The 22,432-nt window shown below is 55.7% G+C and overlaps 1 protein-coding gene across 1 annotated transcript; it reads left to right on the top strand.

The window, feature by feature from the left end:
- Window positions 1-11,462: 11,462 nt before the first annotated feature.
- Window positions 11,463-21,924, top strand: GGT1 (gamma-glutamyltransferase 1). The gene is made up of 12 exons (XM_016204245.2): window positions 11,463-11,693; window positions 12,513-12,643; window positions 12,793-12,879; window positions 15,608-15,800; window positions 16,184-16,341; window positions 17,384-17,533; window positions 17,897-18,033; window positions 20,422-20,609; window positions 20,816-20,943; window positions 21,034-21,146; window positions 21,221-21,334; window positions 21,686-21,924. Exons 1-12 carry the CDS (start codon window positions 11,533-11,535, stop codon window positions 21,830-21,832), a joined length of 1,707 nt encoding a protein of 568 aa, XP_016059731.2. The 5' UTR covers window positions 11,463-11,532; the 3' UTR covers window positions 21,833-21,924.
- The last annotated feature ends 508 nt before the right edge of the window (window positions 21,925-22,432 follow it).

Genomic DNA, 22,432 nt, shown 5'->3' with positions numbered 1-22,432 from the left:
TCTCTCTCTCTCTCTCCCCCCCTTCCTCCTTCCCTCCCTCCCTTTCACTCTCTCTAAAGATCAATGGAAAAAATATCCTCAGGTGAGGATTAACAACAAAAATTCATTGGTGATAGATTAGGGAGGCAGGAGAGAGCAAAGTGGAGAACTCTCTGGAATTGGATAGAAAGGAAGACTAATAGACACATATTTCTTTTTTATTTATTTATTTTTAAAAATATATATATCTTTATTGATTTCAGAGAGAGGAAGGGAGAGGGAGAGAGAGAGAAACATCAATGATCGGCTGCCTCCTGCACGCTCCCGACTGGGGATCGAGCCCGCAACCCGGGCATGTGCCCTGACCAGGAATCAAACCTGGATCTTAGGTCGATGCTCAACCACTGAGCCATGCCTGGCCGGGCCACATATTTCTTTTTAAAAATTTTTTATTTATTGATTTTAAGAGAGAGGAAGGAAGGGAGAGAGAGAGAAAAACAACACATTGATGTGCTGTTCCACTTATTTTTGCATTCATTGGTTGATTCTTGTATGTGCCCTGATGGGGAACGCACCACAAACTTGATATATCTATCGGGCGATGCTCTAACCAACCAAGCTATTCAGCCTGAGTGACACACACTTCTTTTGCACAGGTGGGTATAGGATAGTTAACAATTAACATGATAGCCCGGCCGGGCGTGGCTCAGCGGTTGGGCATCGACCCGACCTAGGATCCAGGCGATTGGGGTTCGATTCCCGGTCAGGGCACATGCCTGGGTTGTGGGCTCGATCAGTGACTCTCTCATCATTGATGTTTCTATCTCTCTCTCTCCCTCTCCTTTCCTCTCTCTGAAATCAATAAAGATATATTTAAAAAACAAAAACAAAAACAATGAACATGATAACAATAACAATGAGGAAGTCTATGGTCTCCTGAACTGGTGGAAGGTTGTGCCCTGTAGGGTCTGGAAAAAGGAAATTGCCCTGACATTCCAAAGATACGTTATGTAGATGCAAGAAGACAACGGACAGGCTCAGTTACAATTGACCTTTGTCAAGAAAGGTCTGCCCTGGCTGGTGTGGCTTACCAGGGCACATATCCAGGCTGCAGGTTCAATCCCCAGTCAGGATGCATGTGGGAGGCAACTGATTGATGTCTCTCTCTCCCTCTCCCTTCCTCTCTCCAAAAAAAGAAAGAAAGAAAGAAAGAAGAAAGAAAGAAAGAAAGAAAGAAAGAAAGAAAGAAAGAAAGAAAGAAAGAAAGAAAGAAAGAAAGAAAGAAAGAAAGAAAGAAAGAAAGAAAGAAGAAAGAAAGAAACCAGTTTAGGACATGACTACGTGCCAAGACTTGCTTTTAGTTAGAAAGTTTTAATTTCAGATCATCCTATGTGGTTACTGTTGGTCTCTGAGTTTGTAAGACCCACCCTGCAGGCTTCCCCTGAGCTTGTCAGGTTTAGTATGTGGCCCCTTTTCCATCCACAAGGGTGTGGGGGCTCCTAGAAGCCCAGGTGGAGCAGGGCATGCATGGAAAATGTTGGGCAGTTTTGTCATCGGTGAAACCACACATCCACTTAGCCCGTGCAGCTTCATGGAAAGTAGAAGCTTGGGAGGGGTGACAAGCGGGTTTGGGCATATGCCCAGGTTGTAGGCTCAATGCCCTGTAGGGGGCATGCAGCAGGAGGCAACCGATCTATGTTGCCCTCTCACATCCATGTTTCTCTTTCTTCTTCTCTCTAAAAATCAATAAACATAAATTTTAAAAAGAAAAAGTGCTTGGCTCTCAGGGAGTCCAGGCCATTAGTAGGGGTGAGTTCTTGGGCTTGGAAGAGACCCAGCCTTCCTCCCCCACCCCCCTGGAGCTCCCACACACCACAGATAATTATAAGATGATGCGATAAATGCTACCTGTGCAGGGTGCCGTGGGCAGGAAGAACCAGGCTGCCAGGAGTAGGGCACTTATGACCTCTAAGCTCTGAGTTGCTCATCAGGCAGAGACAGAAGTGGCTGTGGGCCTGGGTGTTGGAGCCATGGAGGTAACGGGCACTTACTGTGAACTTACTGTGTCTCAGTGAATCTGCTGGCCATTAAATGACACCAGGTGTTAGACTGGTGGAGTCAAACCAGATCTCGGTTCAGTAATCTCAGTACTTGAGTTCTGGCTAAGAAAGAATTCAGAGGCAAGACTTAAACTATAAGATAAAGTTTATTTAGAAAGTCACAGAGGTAGAAGAAGTGAGTCATGGAAGAAATGGTCTCAGGAAACATTACAGAGGCAAAAGAAGGGCCCTTGAAGGAGCTTAGGGGAGAAAGGGAGGGGGAGGCAAGGAAAACTCACTTGGGGGGAGGGGGTGGGTCAAGGTGCTGACATGCTCCATAGAGTGAGTAGAAAGAGCCATGCTGGGTCCTAAGTCTTGAGGGTATTTTTCTGGAGGCTCCAGGGAAGGATTTCAATAGAATATTCATCAGCTTTCCAGGTGTGTCCTTTCAGGGTGGTGGTCTCTACTTATTGGTCAGTGCCAGGGCAGGGGGTCATTAGTCAATGCAGTGGTCCTGATGTCAGCCACAGCATAGCTTGTCTGGTTTTGCTGCTTTTCTGGACCTGGAGCTGAGGCCTAGACCTCATCTCTAGGGGTTGATACTTAAGGGGGTGGTCCTGCAAGGACCCTCTTGGCAGTCCCATGAGGCCACTCTTTGGCCCCTTGTTCCTCCTCTAAGGGGGTCTACTGCATGACTAGCGACATGCCAGGGGAGGAAAGGTCAAGAGAGGGTGCGAACTGCATGACCAGTGATGTGAAAGGTCAGGGGGTCTGTCTAAACCGCATGACCAGCCCTGACCAGTTTGGCTCAATGGTTAGAGTGCCGGCCCTCGGACTGAAGGGTCCTGGGTTGGATTTTATCCAAGGGTGTGTACATCGGTTGCAGGCGTGATCCAGGTCGGGGATTGTGTGGGAGGCAACCAGTCGATGTGTCTCTCTCACATCAATATTTCTCTCTCTCTTTCTTCCACTCTCTTTGAAAAACAATGGGAAAAATATCCTCGGGTGAGAATGGAAAAACAAAAACAAAAATGAAAAACAGCAACAAAAAAACCGCACGACCAGCGATATGCTAGGGGAGGAGAGGTTACCCTGGGGGTGAGGTTCTTGCTTTCTCAATTTGCCTGTTTGTTGCAGGCACCTGGGGCTTTCCACCCTGCTGACCTTCTGTACCTGACCCATTGTCCTTCCTTTTTGCTCATACCTGCTTAACTGCCTACCACAAATCCACCCAACAACTGCTTTAATTATCCCTGCGCTCCAGATTGAAAACTGAGGCAGGAAGAGGAGACCCTGGGCCATCAGTGGCTGGGGTCAAATTTGAGCCTAGGTACTTTAGATCCCATGCCCTTGGTTGAGTTGCCACCCTGCCTCTGAGTTTGGGAGTTGGATTTGGTCCATCAGATGCCAGACCGGCCCTGCTGCTGGATGCTCCCAGGTGTTAACAAGCTGACAACTCTGGAGGCCCACGCACTTGGCCACAGTCCAGCCTCCAGCCTCACATCAAAAGTGGGTGCTGAAGTGATGAATGCTGGAAATGGCACCAGGGGATGTTGGCCAGGCTCTGGGGGTACGGGGACTCTGCCGGTGCCTGCAGTTGGCCAGAGTTTGCCTCCTCACCATCACTGGGCAACTCCAACCCCTTCACCAAGCTGTAGTCTCCCTTCCATCCCTTCAATGTGGTCTGGGTAGCTCTGAAAGGCTGTGACCAAGTAGCCACAGGGTGGCCCCTGATTCTCTGTTCTGTTGCCTCAGTCAGTGGCAGGCAGGCCCTTCTGAAGCAGGCTGATTCGAAATAGCAGCAGAAAGCATTCTAAAAGGCAAATTGGGCTGGACACTGGGAAGCACTTGCCAACCAATCAGTCTTACTGTCTTTGTAGACAGTGAGCTCCCCGTCAGGGAAGGTGTGAAAGATGGGAGTGCTGGAGATGGGAGATCAGAAACTAAACACTGGAGAGTCTGTGATCCTAAAGTTATGATGTCATGATGCTTGGATTTTCAGTCACTTGTTCAGTCAGTTTCCCAAATGTCTCCTTGGTGCAGATACCAGGAGACACAAAATGTACTGGACGATGTCAGGTTTCTTGGCTCTCAGCAGGTTCTAAAATCCCATCCCAGCAGTTCCGGAGGCTGGGTCAGGCACTGCTTGCATCTTGATCCGACCTGCCTGCCTGGCTCACTTCCTGTGAAGCTCATGACTGCATTTTGGCATGTCGTGTCTCTACCACCTGGGGTCCACCCGGGGCACAAGGCTCACCTGGCACATCCTGGAACTCAGCCACAACCACTCCCAGGACCTGATAGCAGGGTGGGGCATGACAGAGACAGCAGGAGATGTCACTTGTAGGAAATGGATTTTAGGGCTTTGCCCCCGTCATGGGTCATTGCCCTGCTGAGTGGCTTTGGGCAAATCTCTTGCCCTCTCAGGATACAGTTTCCTTGTGCTGGGATCACTCATTTTCCTCCCAAGCACAGAGGTGAGGCAGATCCAAGCCGGTCAAACAGGAAGGGCCTTGTTTACCACTGTCGGCCCATTTCTCAGAGGGGAGATGGGCCAGGTGCCCAGCCATCCTTGCCCACTGGAACAGTGCCTTGAGACTCCTGTCTGGCCAAGACCCCTGAGGCACTTTAGGTTGTTGGTGCCAGAACAGAAGGGGTGATTAGAAGATGAAAGTCACTAGGATGGTGGGGTGTCCCCCATCCCCGCTGCCTTGACAACTGCCCCTGGCTGGAGGCCAGCTTGGCCCAGGAAAGCTCTTCAAGGAACAATGATGCCCAGCTCAGCCAGTCCTCAGCCAACGCCCCCACCAACACCACCTTCTTCCTATAGCCCCTGCCCACTGCATGGTTGGCTGAGGAGCTAACGGTCACCCACCAGGGTCTTAATGAGTGAGCTGGGGTTAATGGGTTACCCAGTCCAGTAACACATTCACCAGCCTCCCTGGGCTCTCAAAGTCCAGACGCCTGTCCTTTAAGGTCTCAGCTCAGCCACCTCCCTTTCCAGCCTTGACACCTCAGGAAGGGCCGTGGAGGTCAAGAGCCTCCCTCGCACCCTCACCACTCCTAGAGATGCCTCTAATGCCTGCCCTCCAGGCTCAAGTCGTTCTCTCCACCTGACATGTCTTCCCCAGCCAATCCCAGCGCTGCCTGGATTCCCCCCTTGGGGCCCTAGGGTCTTCCTCCTTCTCGGCTAACCATACTATTCCATCTACAACCTGACTGGGGGCTCCTTTGAGAGAAGACCAGATGGGCAGGATCGGATGGGTGAATGAATGAATGAAGAATGAATGAATGAATTTAAGCTAAGGCTGTGCTAGTGGTGGCAACTCTGGCAGTCAGCAGGCCCTGTGTGGACTTCAGAGGCATAGGCAGGCTTGAGCAAGTGTGGGGGTGAGTGAGGACCCTTCTCTCACCACCACTGCCCTGTGTCCTCTGTCAGTCTGTATGCCCACGACTCCAGAAAGTTGGGGGATGAGGAAAGGTTCCCCTGGGTTATGTGATTCTTTTCAGTCCAAGTGACCAGGGCCCTTGGAGTGACAGTCTCTAGACACTCCACCTGCAGCCCCGAAGGTCAGGGAGAGGGCACACTTGGAGGTACAGCCCCTACCCCAGAGTTGTAGAGAGTCTTAGGCTCCTCAGGCCTGGTGGGATAACAGAAGCTTATATTCCCAATACCCGCTGGTGCAGGCATCTGGCTCTACCCCAGTGCTATGTGACCCCTCTCTGGATATCGTAAGTTGAGGGGAGCTCACCTCCTTTCAGGAGACCCTTGGTCTGACCTGTCTCTGCTTGAAACCCAAACTCAGCCCCAATGAAGCCCTCAAAGCTCAGGTCTCTCATTCAGGGTTTGGAACCCCACTGGACTCAGAGAGGCCAGCAGCTGTCCTGGGTCACACAGCCATAGGGATAGGACCAGGAGTCAGCCCTCTTCTCACCTGGAAAGGTTCCTGTGCCTTTAAAGCCTTCCCCCACCCCTGACCAGCACTGGGAGGGAGGGGAGGAGCTGGGTCCCTGCTAGGCTCTAGGGACTCAGTTCTGTGCTGGAGTACAGCTGGAGGACCAGCCCTGGAGCCAGGTGAGCTGGGATGGAATGGGCTCTGGCTGTCCCACAGTGCTGTCACCTCAAAGCATATCTCACCCTCTCTGAGCTGCTGGGCATCGCAGGTCGGGGAAGCTTCGGCTTGGGGCCTCCTGGGAACATCTAGAGGCTCAGCTTCCAGCCCCAGCTCTGCCATGTGCTGGCCATGCTCTGGAGGAGCCCTCCTTCCTCTCCAGACTTCAGTTTATGCTCCTGCCCCTTCAGGGTGACAGGACAGGGTTCATGTGGACAGATAAGCAGAGGGTCACACAGGTGGGAAGAACTCCAGGCTCTTTGTCTGACAGGGTCTGGGCTGGGAGCCTGTGTCTCGTCTGGCAAGTGGGTTTGAGGCTGCCTGCTCGGGCTTTGGCTCACTCCGCCACAGGTGTGGGTGGAGGGGGCGGGGTGGAGCCACCTAAGGAGATTTTGAAGAAGCCAAGGCACCCAGGAAGTGGACTTCTCAGAATTAAGGGGGAGGAGAGCACCAAGGAGAAACTGAGCCTAGAAGGCTCTGGCAGTCTCAGGGGAAGGATTCACTGGGGCGCCAGGTCTGGAGTGGAGCTGGAGCTGTGAGGGAGCTGTGTTCTGGGCCCTGCTTGCCCCCCTGGGGCTCTGGTTTGGCCGTGGTGGATGTGGGGCAGGGTTGGCTGTGCAAGAGTCATTGCACAGCACTAGGGGTGCCCAGCACTTTTTGGTTACCTCAGGCATATTTCAACAGGTTTCCAGCAGGTGGTGGTTATGAAGTCCTAGGGGAAAGACTTTGATCTAATTCTCAATTTTATGCCACCAGGTGGGCAGCGAGGGAAAGAGATCCCAACTCTGAGAAGGTTCCTGTCCAGGGGTGTGGACAGGTCTAAGGAAGCCGCTGAGAGCTGTGTTCTCATACCGGAGGTAGGTGACTCCTTGCTATGGGCCGGCTGTGGTGGGGCACATGTGGCTTTGGGGGACCGTCTGACCTTGCCAAGTTGCTTCTACCTAAGCCTCGGTTTCCTGTCTATGAATGGGTTTGGGCCTGTGCCGTTTTCAACCCTGTGGCTCTGGGGTTTTGATGATACAGCCATCAGGCACGTTGGAGGATTAACAGACACCCCAAGCTGGCTGCCTGGTTGTTCTCTTCCTCAAGCTCCCCTGCTGCATCCTGGGGCTCGCTTGGCTCAGCCTAGATTTGACTTGGGGTTGGGTCTGTGTGTTGGGAGGGGGTGGTGCTAATGGCAGAGTAAGCTTCTTTGGGTGGGTGCGGCTTGCACATTCTTGGAGATGGGGAGCTCACTACTTTTTAAAAAAATACGTTGTTTTTTTTATGTCAGAGAGAGGAAGGGAGAGGGAGAGCTAGAAACATCAATGATGAGAGTCACTGATTGGCTGCCTCCTGCAAGCCCCCAACTGGGGACTGAGCCCGCAACCCGGGCATGTGCCCTGACCAGGAGTCTAACTTCGACCTTTTGGTTCATAGGTCTATTGATGCTCAACCACTTAGCCACACCGGCTGGGCGAGCTCACTTTTTGTACCTAAGACAGGAGGCATAGGGGCTGGAGGTCTCCTCCAGACCAGCCCCTGCAGCCTTACCTGAAATGACATGGTTTCCCCAGACCTACTCCCCCCCGGGTCCCCTCTCTGCATGTAGGGGGTAGGAGGCTGACCAGGACAGAATGTGACATACTCGTCATATGAGAAGGGGCCTTCTTTGTTCTGTACATCATACCTCTGTTAACATGGCCTTTGATGAGCTGAGCCACCTTCCCTCCTGTCCCCTCTCACTGGAACTGTGCCTCATTGCAGACAGCTATCTGTGCCCAAGGTTTTCCTGTTAGGTTTCCTGTGGGGACGGGGCCATCCTCTGCGCACTCAGACATTATTCTTACCCTTCTGCTGCTGTGGATATTACCATGTCTCATGTTATCCCAGGCAGGGAGAAAACTGCTGAGCAGGCTCAGGTAGGGACAGGGCCCTGTGGCTGTCCACTGCAGACCCCTCCCGGCAGACAGCCCTGCAATGCAGCCACTCAAGCAGGGCCAGATCCCCTGATGTTCCTGGCTGGTATCCAGCCCCTGGGGATAAGTCCTGGGCCTTGGGCCTTGGCTCCTTCCCTGTTCATCTTTCCAGTCACTCTGGTCTGCAGTTGGGGTAATGCCCAGGCAAACTGGCAGTTATAGCATCTCCAGGCTGCTCAAGGGTAGCGGGTGACAGAACAAGATCTGCTTTGGCTGTGTGATTCGGGGCAGGTAGCAATGTCTGCTCAGCGTCTATATCTCCTGTCAGGTGGCACAGCCTTGCAGGGTGGTTGTGGGTTTGGTGTTAAAGATAGGGACTCTGAGGGCTTCCAGGCAACTGAGACACAAATGACCAGGAAGCCATGACCCAAGAAGTGGCTGATCCTTGCCCTTGTCATTAGCAGATAATGGCATGAGGGAATGGGGAATAGTGTCCAAGGTCCCCTGGGCCAGGCCGGAGCAGCTCCTGACTCAGGACCTCCTTGGTGGGCTGGTCAGGGACACTCAGCAACTTGGGGGCAGAAATGGGGTGGTCAGGCTGCACTCCTGGGCTATGTGACTTTGGACCAGCTCCGGTCCTCTCTGGGCCCTGCTTTTCCAGGCTGTTCAGGTAGTTCCTTGGGCCGGAGGCAATAATATTCCTGGGTAGGCGAGGGAACTACTCATGAGCTGAGGCCCCAGGCCATGTTTTTGAGAGGCTCCCCTGGCACCTGGCTGAGGGTTGTGGGCTGTGGTAAGGCCTCCCAGCTCCGGGCTCTGGTGTGATACTGGTGGCACCGCCTCAGGAACCATCTCTGGGACGCTGTGTCTGACCCTGGCGTTTAGATGCCATGAACAGAGACGGGGCTCGCCGGTGGGGGACCCAGCCTGGGGCTTCCTAGAGGGACTCTGGTGGACCCTGCCCATTGGAAGGATCTGAGTCCCAGAGAGGGGGGCCCCTCCCTCTGTCACCACCACCGGCCTTCCCCGTTGGGTCACACCCTTGCCTGCTGCCACCACCGTGGGAGCTCCAGGAGCCACTGTTGTCCCAGCACCTTTCAGGGCCTCATGAACTTTAGTCATCTGGTGACAGGTCGAGTCACCACACCTTCTTGCTGCCCATATGTCAGCCTTCAACCGTCCTCCCTGCCAGGCCAGGCCTCCTTTAGAAGATGGCCTGCTCTCCACCCCACTGAAATGCCTCCAGCTGCCCCACAGGGGTGCTAGGTGCCCTCCGGCTGGTCTCTTGCCCCCCCTGGGACTAGGTGAGCATGTGAGTTCCTCCAATTTCTCCTGCCCCTGCTCCTCCTTGGAGACGCCTATCCCCAGATCTCAGTCCCAGTTCAGAGGCCCCCCTAAGCAGCTCTGCAGGGGCTGCCGGCGTGTCTGTCTCTCCTGAGGCTCCTCAGACCTCCCAGCACAGCAGCCTCCCCTGGGAGTAGGAAGTCAGCTGCTCTGTAACCCAGATTTTCCCAGACAGACAAATAAATCTGCGCCTTCCTCCCCTGCCATGCCCCAACCCAGAGCCGTCTTCTGACGAACGGGGGCTTTCTTGGACCCCAGAGGTCCCTGGGCCTCAGGTAAGCCCACCAGGGTTATGAGGAGCTGGGCTGGGGTTTGAGGCCAGGCACTGTGTCCGATCCACTCTCCTGCCTTGGTTTCCCCTCCTGCTACTGATCTGAGTGGAAGCCAGGCCTCTGGGCTTGGACATTGCTTAGTGAGTTTTCAAGAAAAACGTGGGGTGGGGGAACGAGACACGGAAGCCCAGTCCCCCAGCAGGGTGTCTTCTGAAAGGCTGGAAATATCTGCCTGTGGGGGCTGAGCCAGATCTCCTGCTGCCCTGCCCAGGGACGGGGGGATGCGGGTCAGTGCCGCCCACACCCTCCCCACACACCCTGGCAGTCTGAGCCTCACTGGGTGCCCCTGCCCCTCGGGGAGCCTACTTGGGCACTTGGGCGGGTGGATGGGTGGACCCAGATGGGTGGACAGGGGAGGCTGGAGTGTGGACCTTAGGAAGTCATGGCTAGCTCTCCCCAGGGAGACAGGAGAGCCCTGAGGGGAGTCTGAGCTGATGGCCCCAAGCCCAGGAGAAACGAGACCATTCCCCCAAGGTACCCAGCGTGGCCCCGTCCTACTCCGCCTGCCCCGTCACATGTGATGGGAAAGTTCTGTGTCCCGAACAGACACCGCATGTTGCCAGCCCAGGTCCTGAGGTCCCTCAGACCTCCCAGCACAGCTGTCGCCATCAGGAGCCCTTACCCCTGACCAGTCTTCCTGCAAGGGCCTAGGGTGAACCCTAAGGGCTGTCAGACTGGGCAGAGGCAGAGGGCAGAAAGCATGACCTGTCCCTGGGAGCATTATTAGCAAGGGGCAGGGCCTGGTTGGCACTTTGGAGAGAGCCCTATGACAGCTTTTCAGAGGACTGAAGAACAGATGCTGGTGGGAGGGAGGGGAGGGAGGGGCTGCGTGGAGTCCAGCCAGACACAGTGGTGTGTAGATTCTGTCCAGGGGGAGAAGAGGGGCTGGCTGTCCCCTACTGGGGACATGGGGTGGTATGCTTTGTGCCCCACCCCCTGAGCCTGGGGAAGAGAAAGCTCCTCTTTGTTGGTGTCTAGAAGACCTCCCCCCCCCCCCCCATGGGGTTGGACTTCATTCCTAGGCTATCTCTGGGACACTACCTCTGGCCCTAGCGTTCAAACCCTATGAATAAAGACAGGGTGAGCCAGAGGGGTCCCAGCCTGGGGCTCAGGGTCAGACACCTGCCCTTTAGAAGGAACTGACTCTGGGAAAAGAGGACCTTGTGCCTCTGTCGCCATATCCCTCACTTCCTGCCACCACCAGGGGAACCCCAAAGGTAACTGCTGTCACTCTCAGCCCAACCTGGAAGGAAGTCAACAAGGAAATAATTGAGCAAGAGGCTGACCAGCTTCTCACCTCCAGAGCACCGCCCAGCGTAGCCCAGTGTAGTCAACACTTTCCACCCCCCTTAATCTTCACAACATCCCCAAGCGGAGTACCTCTGTCATTCCCACAGGACAGATTGTCAGTGACTTGGCCAAAGCCCCAGAGCCTGGAAGGAGCAAGTCCAGGCTCAGGTGGAGCAGGTTGGCTCCAGGACCCATCCCCTCCCTGCTCAGCTCGGCTTCCCCACTTGGTCACATGGCATGCTCACCACCAAACCCCGGCATGTGAAATCTGGGGGCTCCCAGGAGGGCTCCCTGCTAGAGATGGGGTTCTTACTGGAACGGAGCCCTGAGGGCAGAGATGGGACCAGGAGTTTCTGGCAGAAAGAATGACCTGGTTCGCATGTGTTCTGGGCAGCAGGAAGGAAGGAGACACAAGGGCATTTCTGAGGCTTGACTTCAGGCTGTGTCCTGGGGGGAGAGGATCAGGATATTGCCCAGTGCCAGGCCGGCGCGGACACCTGACCCTGCTCCCCTAATCGCTCCGCATGCCCACAGATCCATGAAGCAGCGTTATGTGGTTCTGGCCTTGACGGCCATAGTCCTGGTGCTCCTCATCATTAGCCTCAGCCTCTGGCTGCCCTTCGCCTCCAAGCCGCCCTCCCACGTGTACCCCAGGGCTGCCGTGGCCGCAGACGCCAAGCAATGCTCGGAGATCGGGAGGTGAGTGCAGCAGGGTGTGGGGACACAGGCCCTAGAGGACACCCACTGTAAGTGGGCCTGGGCAAGACCCTTGCCCCTCTGAACCTCAATTTCCCCACCTGTAAATGGGTTGCCTTGGATCTTCTCAAGTAGTCTCTGGTCAGGAAAGAAGGGGGCACTGAGCCCAGGAGCAGGACACAGGCCTCCCAATGCCCAGCTGGGCCCTTTTCTCAGTTCTAAGGGTGCTGTCTCTTTGGATAAACTCTGCTGTTTGATACTATTTTCTACTCCTATTTCACATTATATACAAAGATCAGTTCCCACGTAGATTTAAATAGAATGTTACTAATGAAAAGTAACAATTTTCAAATTATAAAAGCTATGTACATTTGTTTACTTGAAAAAGAGGAAAATATAAGTCCATTGGTTTTAGAGTTACATTTAAGAAACAAAAACTCCTGTGGCCCTGGCTGGTTCGGCTCTGGGTAGAGTGTCGGCCTGCAGATGGAAGGGTCCCAGGTTCGATTCCAGCCAAGGGCCTCGGTTGCTGGCTTGATCCCCTGCCCTGGTCAGGATGAGTGCAGAAGGCAACCAATCGATGTGTCTCTCCCCCATCGAAGTTTCTCTCTCTCTCTCTCTCCCTTCCACTCTAAAAAGCAATGGAAAAATATATCCTCAAGTGAGGATTAAAAAAGATTAAAAACAACAACAAAAACTCCTGTGGATTTCTCTTCTGTCCTTCTTTGGACAGGACCAGCAAAGAGGGTGGAGGTGGACGGCAGGGTGAGTGTGGGGTTGGGGAGCCCGCAGGTTCTCACTCCCTCCACGTGCCTCGGGCAGGGATGCGCTGCAGGATGGTGGCTCAGCGGTGGACGCCGCCATCGCGGCCCTGCTGTGCGTGGGGCTCATGAACGCCCACAGCATGGGCATTGGGGGCGGCCTGTTCCTCACCATCTACAATAGCACCACAGGTGAGTGCCCCCGGGAGCAGGGGGTGAATGGCAGGGTGCCTGCCTCAGACTGGATTTGGGCTGGGGCGAGCACAGTTGGGTGGCTCCTGGGCTCACACAGGGTGAGGGGCTGGTGTTGGTCCGGTCTGCCCACCTGCTTCTCCTTGCAGGAAAAGCTGAGATCATCAATGCCCGAGAAGTGGCCCCTGAGCTGGCCTCCCCCAACATGTTCAACAACTCGGAGCAGTCGCAGCAAGGTGAGGGGCAGGCTCAGGGTGCGGGATGGGAAGGCTTGACATGCCCCTGGGACAGCTCTGGCAGTCGCTGATCCCACCCCTCCCATCCCTTCCCAGTCCCATAACATCCTGCATAGTGAATGGTCAGGACCATCATCACAGAGCCCTGGCCAGGCAGCTCAGCTGGTTAGATCATAGTCCCGATACAAGGTTTTGGGTTTGATCCCCGGTCAGGGCACATGCAAGAATCAACCAATGAGTGCCTAAATAAGTGGAACAACAAATCTCTCTCTCTTTCTCTCCCTTCCTCTCTTTCTAAAAAAGCAATAAAAAAACAGATCATCACAGAGAGTAAAGGGAGAGAGTTTCTGTTATTTCTGCTCAGGCCTCTCCAGGGCCACCCTGTGCTAGTACCTGGAGAGGATTATTACAGCAGCCTGCCGAACCAGGAGTCCTGGGCCAGCACTCTGTTCAGCCCTTTTCACTGATGAAGCCCTTGAATCCTCCCTGTAAGCTCGTTGGAGGAGTGCTGAGTTGGTTTTATAGGTAGGGATACTGAGTCCCAGAGAGGTCACGCACACCTGAAGAGGTCACACAGTTCCGCGATGAAGCAAGCTGTCTCGACCCTGCATTTTCAGGAGATATCCAAGTCATTCATTTGTGAGGATGAATATGGGGTGGAGTTTCTCTTTTCTAACCTGGTCATAAGCTAGGAGGAGGCCCCCCAACTCCCCAGGCAGCTGAGGGGAAGCCAGTGGCCACCAGGGGGCGCTGCTCTGAGGAGTCCCTGCAGCCCCTGGATTGCAGGAAGAGGTCAAGGAGGAGGGACAGGGCCTGTGGGCCACGGAGGGTCTGATTCCCCCTTTGGAGTCCTCTCCAATGTGCAGAGTCTTTGAATTTTTACCCACTGAAAACTCAAAATGTGCAAAAATGAAGTCAGTCAGAGTGTGAGACTGCTGGAGTCTTATAGACCTAGCATCCTGTGGACACTTGGGACTCATTTGTCAGCTAGGACTTGTTGGGCTCCCCTAAAGAGTCAGGGGCTGTTCCTCAAGCTGGGGTCTGAAACAAAGGCAACAGATGGAATCCAAGCAGACATCTCGGGTGCAGAAAAGAGGCTGAGCAGATAGGGGTGTGCCATGCACTGCCAGGAAAGCAGAGGCGGGAAGGGCCGGAGGGCATGGAGGTTCACCGAGGGTGGCCTGGGCAGGGAGGCGGCATCTGAGCAAAGACCCAGAAGCTAGGGTGGGGTGGGGGGAGCTGGGTGTGTGTCTGGGAGGAAGAAGAGGACCTGGGGTCAGACGGAACGGCCCAGGTTGTGTCGGACCTTGTGGTTCACCATGAAGACCGTGCCTCTTATCTGAGGGAGGTAGAGGTGTCCCTGGGAGTGTTTGAGTGCGGGGTGGTTGCGGTGGATCTGGCCCGTGTCTAATGGGACTCCTTGGGCTCTGTGGAAGGGACAGGAAGCAAGCCGTCTGCCCAGCAGATGATCTGTCAGGGGGTTTCAGTGATCCAGTCAGGGAGCGATGAGGGTGATGGTTGGTCACTGGTGCTGAACACGCATGGAAGTTGGAGCCTGTGGATTTGCTGATGGGTTGGGTGTGACATGTGTGCTGGGAGTCCCGATGACCCAGGGTCTTCAGTCTGCACCTAGAAGGTCAGGGAGGCCCTGACAGAGACCATCAGCAGTGACAGCCAGAAGCTGAGTTTTTGGTGTGTTATATTTGGATGTCTTTTTTGAATGGGCAAGTATATCCTCAGATCTGGCCCTCAGGAAGCAGGCCAGGGCAGAGAATAAACCTGGGAGTTGTCAGCATGTAAATGGAGCCCTGAGTCCCTGATCTGGGGGAGGCCACCAAGAGAGTGAGTGTAGACAGAAGAGAGGGTGGGGAGATGTGAGGAGAGAGCCAGGCGAGTGATACAGAGGTGACTCGGGAGGAGAGAGTGATGGGCTGGGTAAGGCGAGGCTGGGTGGGGCCCTGGGCTGGCAGTGTGGGGTCACGGGTGACCTTGGTGAGCAGGGTGTGATGAGAACCTGACTGGCCTGAGGTTATGGCAGCATTTATTTCAGGTGGGAGGAATTGTGTGCTGGGTATCAGACCTGGGATATGCAGTGTCGTAACAACCCAGCCCTTGGAACCAAACCTGGGAGTAGCTGAAATGACCCAGGCCAACTCAGGGGTGAAAGCAGGAGGGTGCCTGGAGTGGTGAGCCTTTCTGTGTCATTGTCCAGCTTAGGGTAAGACAGGGATTTGGGTTCAGGTCCCAGTTGGGACAATAGAAGAGAGGCCCTTGCTTTGGGACCGGCCTCGGCTTGAGGGTGGCCTAGGTTTGCACTGGAGGCTCTGGCAGGTTCTGGTGGCACCCTTGAGTCTCATGGGAAGAGAGGCCTTGTGGTCTAGGAGGCTCAGATTGATGGCTGGGAGGCTCAGACTGAGAGATGGCATGTGTCTGGCTTCCCCACAGTCTCATTGCCCCACTGTGAGCCTGGCACAGGATTTCAGACATGGTGGCACATGGGGAGATAGACATTTAGGCCTGGGATAGCAAAGTCCAGCACTTACGCTACCCCCTCGCCCTCCTGTCCCCTTATCTGCACTCTTGCCTGCCGAGTCCAGGTACGACTTCAAAAATCCATTTCCTTCCTAAGCCCATAGTCCCACCTGGGGACTATGCCTGGGATGATGCCTACGAGAGACCCTGATGTCCCTTGTCTGGGACCACTAACTGTGACCCTCTCCCTCTGCAGGGGGGCTGTCGGTGGCAGTTCCTGGTGAGATCCGCGGCTATGAACTGGCACATAAGCGACACGGGCGGCTGCCTTGGGCTCGCCTCTTCCAGCCCAGCATCCAGCTGGCCCGTGAGGGCTTCCCTGTGGGAAAGGGCTTGGCGGCAGCCTTGGAGAAAAGCCGTGCTGCCATTGAGAAGCAGCCAGCCCTGTGGCAAGTTTGTGGGTGCTGGCCTGCCCTGGGGCACAGGTGGAGCAGGCACATTCCTAGATCCCTGCAGGCTGTGAATGGCTGGCTGATGGAGCACTTTCAGGAACCTGTGCTGGTGAAAGGACAGGGTCCAGGAGATGAAAACCCCTTCCCATAGTGTGTGGACACATTCTGAACCTGGTGCCTGGGGTTCTGGCCTGTGTTTCCTGAGTAGCAGGGAACTCTAGGAGGCCTGGGTTAGACACTGGAGGACGAGCCCTGAGTGACAGGGCCACCCACCTGTGGACAGGACCCGACTGTCCTTTGTTCTTGTCTCCCTATTTTGGGTGGCTGGTCTGGCCTAGTCCACCACACCTGCCTGCCTCACGGGGCCCTCTCTTCCCCAGTGAGGTGTTCTGCCGGGATGGTAAGGTGCTGCGGGAAGGGGACAGGTTGACCATGCCACGGCTGGCTGACACGTACGAGACGCTGGCCTTCGAGGGGCCCCAGGCTTTCTACAATGGGAGCCTCACGGCCCAGATTGTCAAGGACATCCAGGCAGCTGGTGAGTGGACGACCTCAGGGACCTGGGGCAAGGCACTTTGTAGAGGGAACCCTGAGCTGGGGCTCAAAGGTCTGGGGTCCTCGGGTCCTGCCTAGGCTGGGCACGGGGCCCTCAGGGACCACCTGGTAGGGGAGGGTCACAGAAGTGTATGTAGTCAGTGACAGACCGTGGATCCACAGCGCCTTGTGAGGTCAAAGTTGAAAGGGATGGTACAGCTCAGGAGAGAAAGCGCCCCTCTCCCTGGGCTTTCTGAGTATGGGGGGGGGGGGGGGCTGTAGATGTAGGCATGAGCCAAGGCTGAGGAAGCACTAAAATGCAGACCTGGGAGGCCTTCCTGAAGGAGGCAGCCCCTGATCTACAGATGAGATTGCACTTTATAGGCAGAGGGGGGAAGGGTGTTCCTGGCAGAGGGAATAGGCTAAGGCCTGGAGAAGGGATTTTAATTCTCCAGGGGGGCCACAGGGGGTGAGGGTGGGCTTGGTGGGGGTTGCATGCAAGGTCCTGTAATTAGAAGCTTGTGGGGCAGGTTCTGATGGAGCTTAAAGTTGCCTCTCCCTCCCTGAGCAGTGGCCTCCTTCATATGTTATTTTTGTCAGTGTGCCATGGAGGGGGGTGATTGGCCTTTACCACTAACACTGGAAATTAGCTTGTAAATACTCATCTGTCTGGAGCCTTCTCCTGGGAATTAAGAGCTTCCTTCCACCCCCACCCCCATTAGTCACAGGAGGAGGGGGGCTGAGCAGGGGGGATGCGGCAGGTATTTTCCACTTAAGGACTCTGACTGCCAAGAGGAGAGACAACCAACCTGGAGGCCAGGTTGAGGATAGGTGGCCGGGGCCTGGCCATGGGGAGGTGGCGTCATCAGGGAGGGCAGGGAGGCGGGGGTGGGCCAGTATGGAGGTGGAGGGGCAGGGGCCCTGCAGGGTGGGCAGGACCCCCTCCAACAGTGCAGCCCCATCCTCCTCAAGTGGCAGCCCTGCCATAATAGTGCAGCCCAATTCCCGTGCCCCCTCCCCCCCATGGAGCTGCTGTCTCGTTGCAGGGGGCATTGTGACCGCCAAGGACCTGAACAACTACCGTGCCGAGCTGATCGAGCACCCACTGAGTGTCAGCCTTGGGGATGCCCGGCTCTATGTGCCCAGCGCCCCCCTCAGTGGGCCTGTGCTGGCCCTGATCCTCAACCTCCTCAAGGGTGAGCCATCCACGGGCCTCGGGGGACACTCCGGGGGCTAGAGGAGGAGTGTTGGGAGGGAGAGAGGCGTGGAGCGGTGCCCCGGGAGTGGAGTTCAAGGGCATCAGGGCCTGTTTACCGCAGGCATCCAATGCCAGAAGTTCATCTGTTGCTGGGCAGCCCTCTGGCTGGATGTATGAGGCCCAGGCCCAGGGGTCTCTTGCCCTCTTCATATAGTCACTGCTGTTGGTTATTAAATGCCCCCCCTTCTTAAGGTGGTTCAGGAAGGTGTGAGTCCACCCCAGGCCCCCAGCTGTCTTGGCTGAGCTGGGATGTCCCGAGGGGTGCTGAGACTGCCAACATTTGCCTGCTCGGCCCTACCAGGGTACAACTTCTCCCGGGCAAGCGTGGAGACACCAGAGCAGAAGGGCCTGACCTACCACCGCATCGTGGAGGCCTTCCGGTTTGCTTACGCCAAGAGGACCCTGCTTGCGGACCCCAAGTTTGTCAATGTGACTGAGGTAAGGGGCAGGGCCTGGCCCTCAGTGGTTGGATGGCCTGCTGTGGAGGTGTCAGGAGGTTTCTCTAGGGTCCTCTATGAATTAATAAAGTCCCCCGCCTACTTTATTAATCCGGTTTCACCAATTTGTTGGCAGGCCCACTATGTGATGGGATGGACTAGTGACTCCGAGTCTGGGCCTCTGCCCCACGGAGCTCAAAGTGTAACAGACTTGACAATGAATAATCAGTGCCCTCCTGTCCCCCCCCCCCCCACACTGCAGCCTGGAAGGTCTAGAGTAGTTAGTGCTGAGGTGAGGAGTGTTTGGGGGCATCGCAGCCCTCAGGGGGATGAGAAGGATGGGTGAGGGAGAGAGCCTTCTAGGTGGGCAGAGGCCTTGGCCACCTGCAACCTGGTTACACCCAGGAGCCAACGCTTCCCAGATCCCCACCCAGGCCTGCACTGAGCTGCTCAACCCACTCACCACCAGGTGCCCCAGCTCCAGGCTGGGTCTCCACTGACCCCTGTCACATCCTTCCTTACCTACTTGGTTCCCCCCATTCTGGAGTAGTCCTCCAGACCCTCACATTGATCTTCACCTCCCAGAAGGGCCCTCAGCTGCCCAGCAGCCCCTCTGGTCTCCTAGGTCTTTTCTCTTTCCTGGTGGTCATTTTGGACCCCCATTATCCACTGCAGCCAGTGACCTGGTGTCTTGTATCCCTAAGGTGACTGCATCGCCACTGCACTGCGACCCCCTCTGCCCTCCCCCTTGGGTAAGGTGGGCCTTCTGCCCATCCACCCGCTGACAGCGCACCTTTCCCACAACGCTGCACTGCCTCTGCCCTACCCTCCTGCCCTTTCTGGTGGATCGTCCCCGAGAACGGTGTGCTATTGTCACTCCAGAACCTGCCATCTGCTGTCCCATTCCTCTGCTCCCCTCAGAGCCAACCTGGCCAGCTCTGTTCTCTCAGGAGCCCTCGCCATTGATATCTGTCAGCCTCACCATTGAAATCTGTCGGCCTCGCCATTGATATCTGTGTTTATTTCTGAGTCAGTTGCAGATATCACACCTCATGTTTTATACATGACCTATTGCCTGTGCCGGGATTTCCCTGAGGGTCCCAGTGATTTTAGGCCCAGGGCCCATGGGGCTCACAATGGCAGTTGCTGTTTGTGTCTCCAGTCTCCTCACAATGGCCCCGTGGCCCTCTCTGATTTTTAAAGCCCAAGGCATTTTCTTGTAGAATGTCCCACATCCTGGATTTGACCTTGTTTCCTTAGGAGTAAATTCAGGCTGTAAATTTCCCCCTTGGATTAGTCAGTTAATCTGAGCAGTGTTGCTGGAACCTCCTGGAGGCATTTTTCCTGCTAGGCCCCCAACGATCGTCCTTGCTGGATTCGCCCTCCTCTGTGTCTGTCCATCCTTTCTGTCTGCCCACCCAGGCTCATGGCTTTGAGCAGCTGTTTCCATGTTTATCCCTCAGCCTGATCTTGTCCACGAACTTGACACATAGGTTCACCACCCACCCAAGACAGGCTCCTCAGTGTCCAATGGGCACCTTTCCAAAATCAAGCTCCCTACTATCCCCAAACCTGTCCCTTCCATAGTGTTCACCTCCCCAGTTAAGGGCCACTCTGGACTGAAGACTTTGGGGCCATTTTCAGTCCCTCCTTCTCTCCCACCTGGGTGAGTCACCTCATTTCTCCCAATTCACGACAGAGCCTCCCTATTGGGTTCCCCCCTTTTCTCACACATGGCCTCCAGAAGGATCCTGGGAAAACACACATGGCTTACCCCTTTGTCCCAATCCCAGGTGGCTGAGAGCAAAAGCCAAAGTCTTTATGAGGCCTATGAGGACCTATGGGCCTGGCCCCTGCCGGCATCTTCAACCTCCTGTCTTCCTAACCCAACTCACTGTCAGCCCGCTACTCACAGGCCTGCCTCAGGACCTTTGCATTTGCCATCCAGGCCTCATTCAGGGCCCTTTTCAGATGTCACCTCCTCTGAGAAGCCCTCCCTAACCACTCTACCCCCACCCCATCCTCCACCACCTTTACATGGCATTTCTTCCCAGCATGCCCCTGCCTGCCTTTGTCTTCCCTGCCATGAGTGTGGGGACCTGCTTGTCTGTTCCTGCTGATCCCCCAGGGCCAGGCCCACAGTACAGGCTCCATGAAGGAGTGTATGTGGCTAGAGAGTCATGGCTTGGGGAACAGACAGGCATTCAGAGTTGCTGGACTGCAACAGAGAGAGAGGCTGGAGAGAGGGTCAGACGGGCCACGTGAGTTCCAGAGTACAGGAGGCTTTCGATCAGAACCATGGTTGGGGGCTTCCTGAAAGCTGCCTGCACAAGCCTGTGCCCCCTCCCCACCCCTCCACTTCCTCAGGACAGTTCTGGGGTCTCGGCAGGTGGTCCGAAAAATGAGCTCCGAGTCCTTTGCTGCCCAACTCCGGGGCAAGATCTCAGATGACACCACTCACCCAGACTCCTACTATGAGCCTGAGTTCTACATCCCAGATGATGGCGGCACCGCCCACCTGTCCGTGGTTGCAGAAGATGGCAGCGCTGTATCGGCCACCAGCACCATCAACCTCTAGTAAGGGCTGCCAGGAGGCCTGGGTGGGCCAGGGGCTACCCTCATGCCCCAGAAGCGGGGCTTCATTAACCCCTTTCATGGTGGGAAACTAAGACCTACCTTGGTAGAGCACTTGCCTGGGACCTGAAGGGTAGAGGTTGGAGCTTTGGTGGGTGGGGCAGGCAGGGCTGGGCAGTACATAGCTGTCTGACTCAGCTGGTCTGCAGCTTCGGTTCCAAGGTGCTATCGCAGGTCAGCGGGATCTTGTTCAATGATGAGATGGATGACTTCAGTTCCCCCAACATCACCAACCAGTTTGAGGTGCCCCCCTCACCGGCCAACTTCATCAAGCCAGGTGTGTGGTGAGGGGCTTGGGCGGGGAGGGGTTGGTGTCCTGGGTAGGCAGCTGACCAGCATCTCTGTCCCCTACGCCCACTGACTTCAGGGAAGCAGCCACTCTCATCCATGTGCCCAGCGATAATTGTGGACCGGGACGGCAAGGTCTCCATGGTGGTGGGTGCCTCTGGGGGCACACAGATCACCACAGCCACCGCGTTGGTATGTACCACCCACCTATCTCCTCAGCCCCTGTCCCTGAACCATGCTGACCCCATCCCCCCACCCCCCACCAGGCCATTATTCACAGCCTGTGGTTCGGCTATGATGTGAAGAGAACGGTGGAGGAGCCCCGGCTGCACAACCAACTTCTGCCCAACACTACAACACTGGAAAAAGACATGGACCAGGTAGGGTGGAGGTGGGGGAACAGTCACAGTGTGTGTGTATGTGGGGGGGGGGACACTGGCTATCCTGAGATGGAGGTCTGGATCCCCTGAGTCGCTGTGGAGTAAATGATAGCTGGTGTCCTCTGCCAGGAGCAGATGACCTTCAAGATGACCATCTTGAGCCCCTGTACAGTGAGGGCCAGGCCACGTGCTCCAATGCAACCCAATAGGTCCAGCTGCCCCCAACTTGCTCCTGCTGGCCACTCGGCCAGAGATGGCATCATCTGGGGCTGTGAAGCCCATGACCACATAGGTGTGGTTCAAAGGGTGTATTGGGCCCCACTGAAGCCTCCCTCTCCCCTCCTATTCCAGGCAGTGACTGCAGCACTGAAGGCCCGGCACCACAACACGCAGTTTACTTCCACCTTCATTGCTGTGGTGCAGGCCATCGTCCGCACTGCTGATGGCTGGGCGGCCGCCTCAGACTCTAGGAAAGGCGGGGAGCCTGCTGGCTACTGAGTGTGCAGGGCGGACAAGGCTGACCGGAGACCCAGGGATAAGATGCCTACACAGGACTGAGACTTTGGGGGATGGGCTTCTCCCTCGAGTGGCAAAGCAGTGCAATAAATGGGGGCCACAGTGCCAGGTGCTGGTGGGTTCCCAATTCCCTGGTCCTCGGCATCCTGTGTAAAATGGAGCCATCTAGTGGGGAAGGGTGGAGGGGGTGCAGGGCAGGCTCATGCCAAACCCTATCCTTCCCACACTGAGCCCAGCACCTGGGGCCAGGCCCTCTCTTCAATGGGCTGGGCAGCGGTGCTTCCAGTGTTGGCCACCAGAGGGCGCCATAGCCCTGGCTTTCACTTGGGCAGAAGAGACCCACCCTCGCTGGAAGCCGGGTACCCCCTCAGTCTGGCGGGTGGCCAGACTCACTGTGCTAAGAACACACAGAAGTGCAGCTGAGGCCTGAGGAGTGGGATTGCGCATGAGGCTGGAGCAAAACATGCTGGACTGAGCCAGGCCCAGAGGAGCTTTCCAAACACAAACCCAGCATGAAACGAGCTGTGATCAGTTCCAGGAGACCCAGTTCTCAGGGAACAGAGAGCTAGAAGAGGTCCCTAG

Source organism: Miniopterus natalensis, chromosome 20 (assembly GCF_054644295.1).
Source record: "Miniopterus natalensis isolate mMinNat1 chromosome 20, mMinNat1.hap1, whole genome shotgun sequence".
NCBI classification, from domain to species: domain Eukaryota; kingdom Metazoa; phylum Chordata; class Mammalia; order Chiroptera; family Miniopteridae; genus Miniopterus; species Miniopterus natalensis.
This window is presented reverse-complemented; position numbering and strand designations above follow the sequence as displayed.

Coding starts and splice junctions, on each gene's coding strand:
- GGT1 (XM_016204245.2), top strand. CDS start 11,533: ATGAAGCAGCGTTATGTGGTTCTGGCCTTGACGGCCATAGTCCTGGTG. Junction 20,610..20,815: donor ACCAGCACCATCAACCTCTA/GTAAGGGCTGCC, acceptor GCTGGTCTGCAG/CTTCGGTTCCAAGGTGCTAT. Junction 21,335..21,685: donor TGGAAAAAGACATGGACCAG/GTAGGGTGGAGG, acceptor CTCCTATTCCAG/GCAGTGACTGCAGCACTGAA.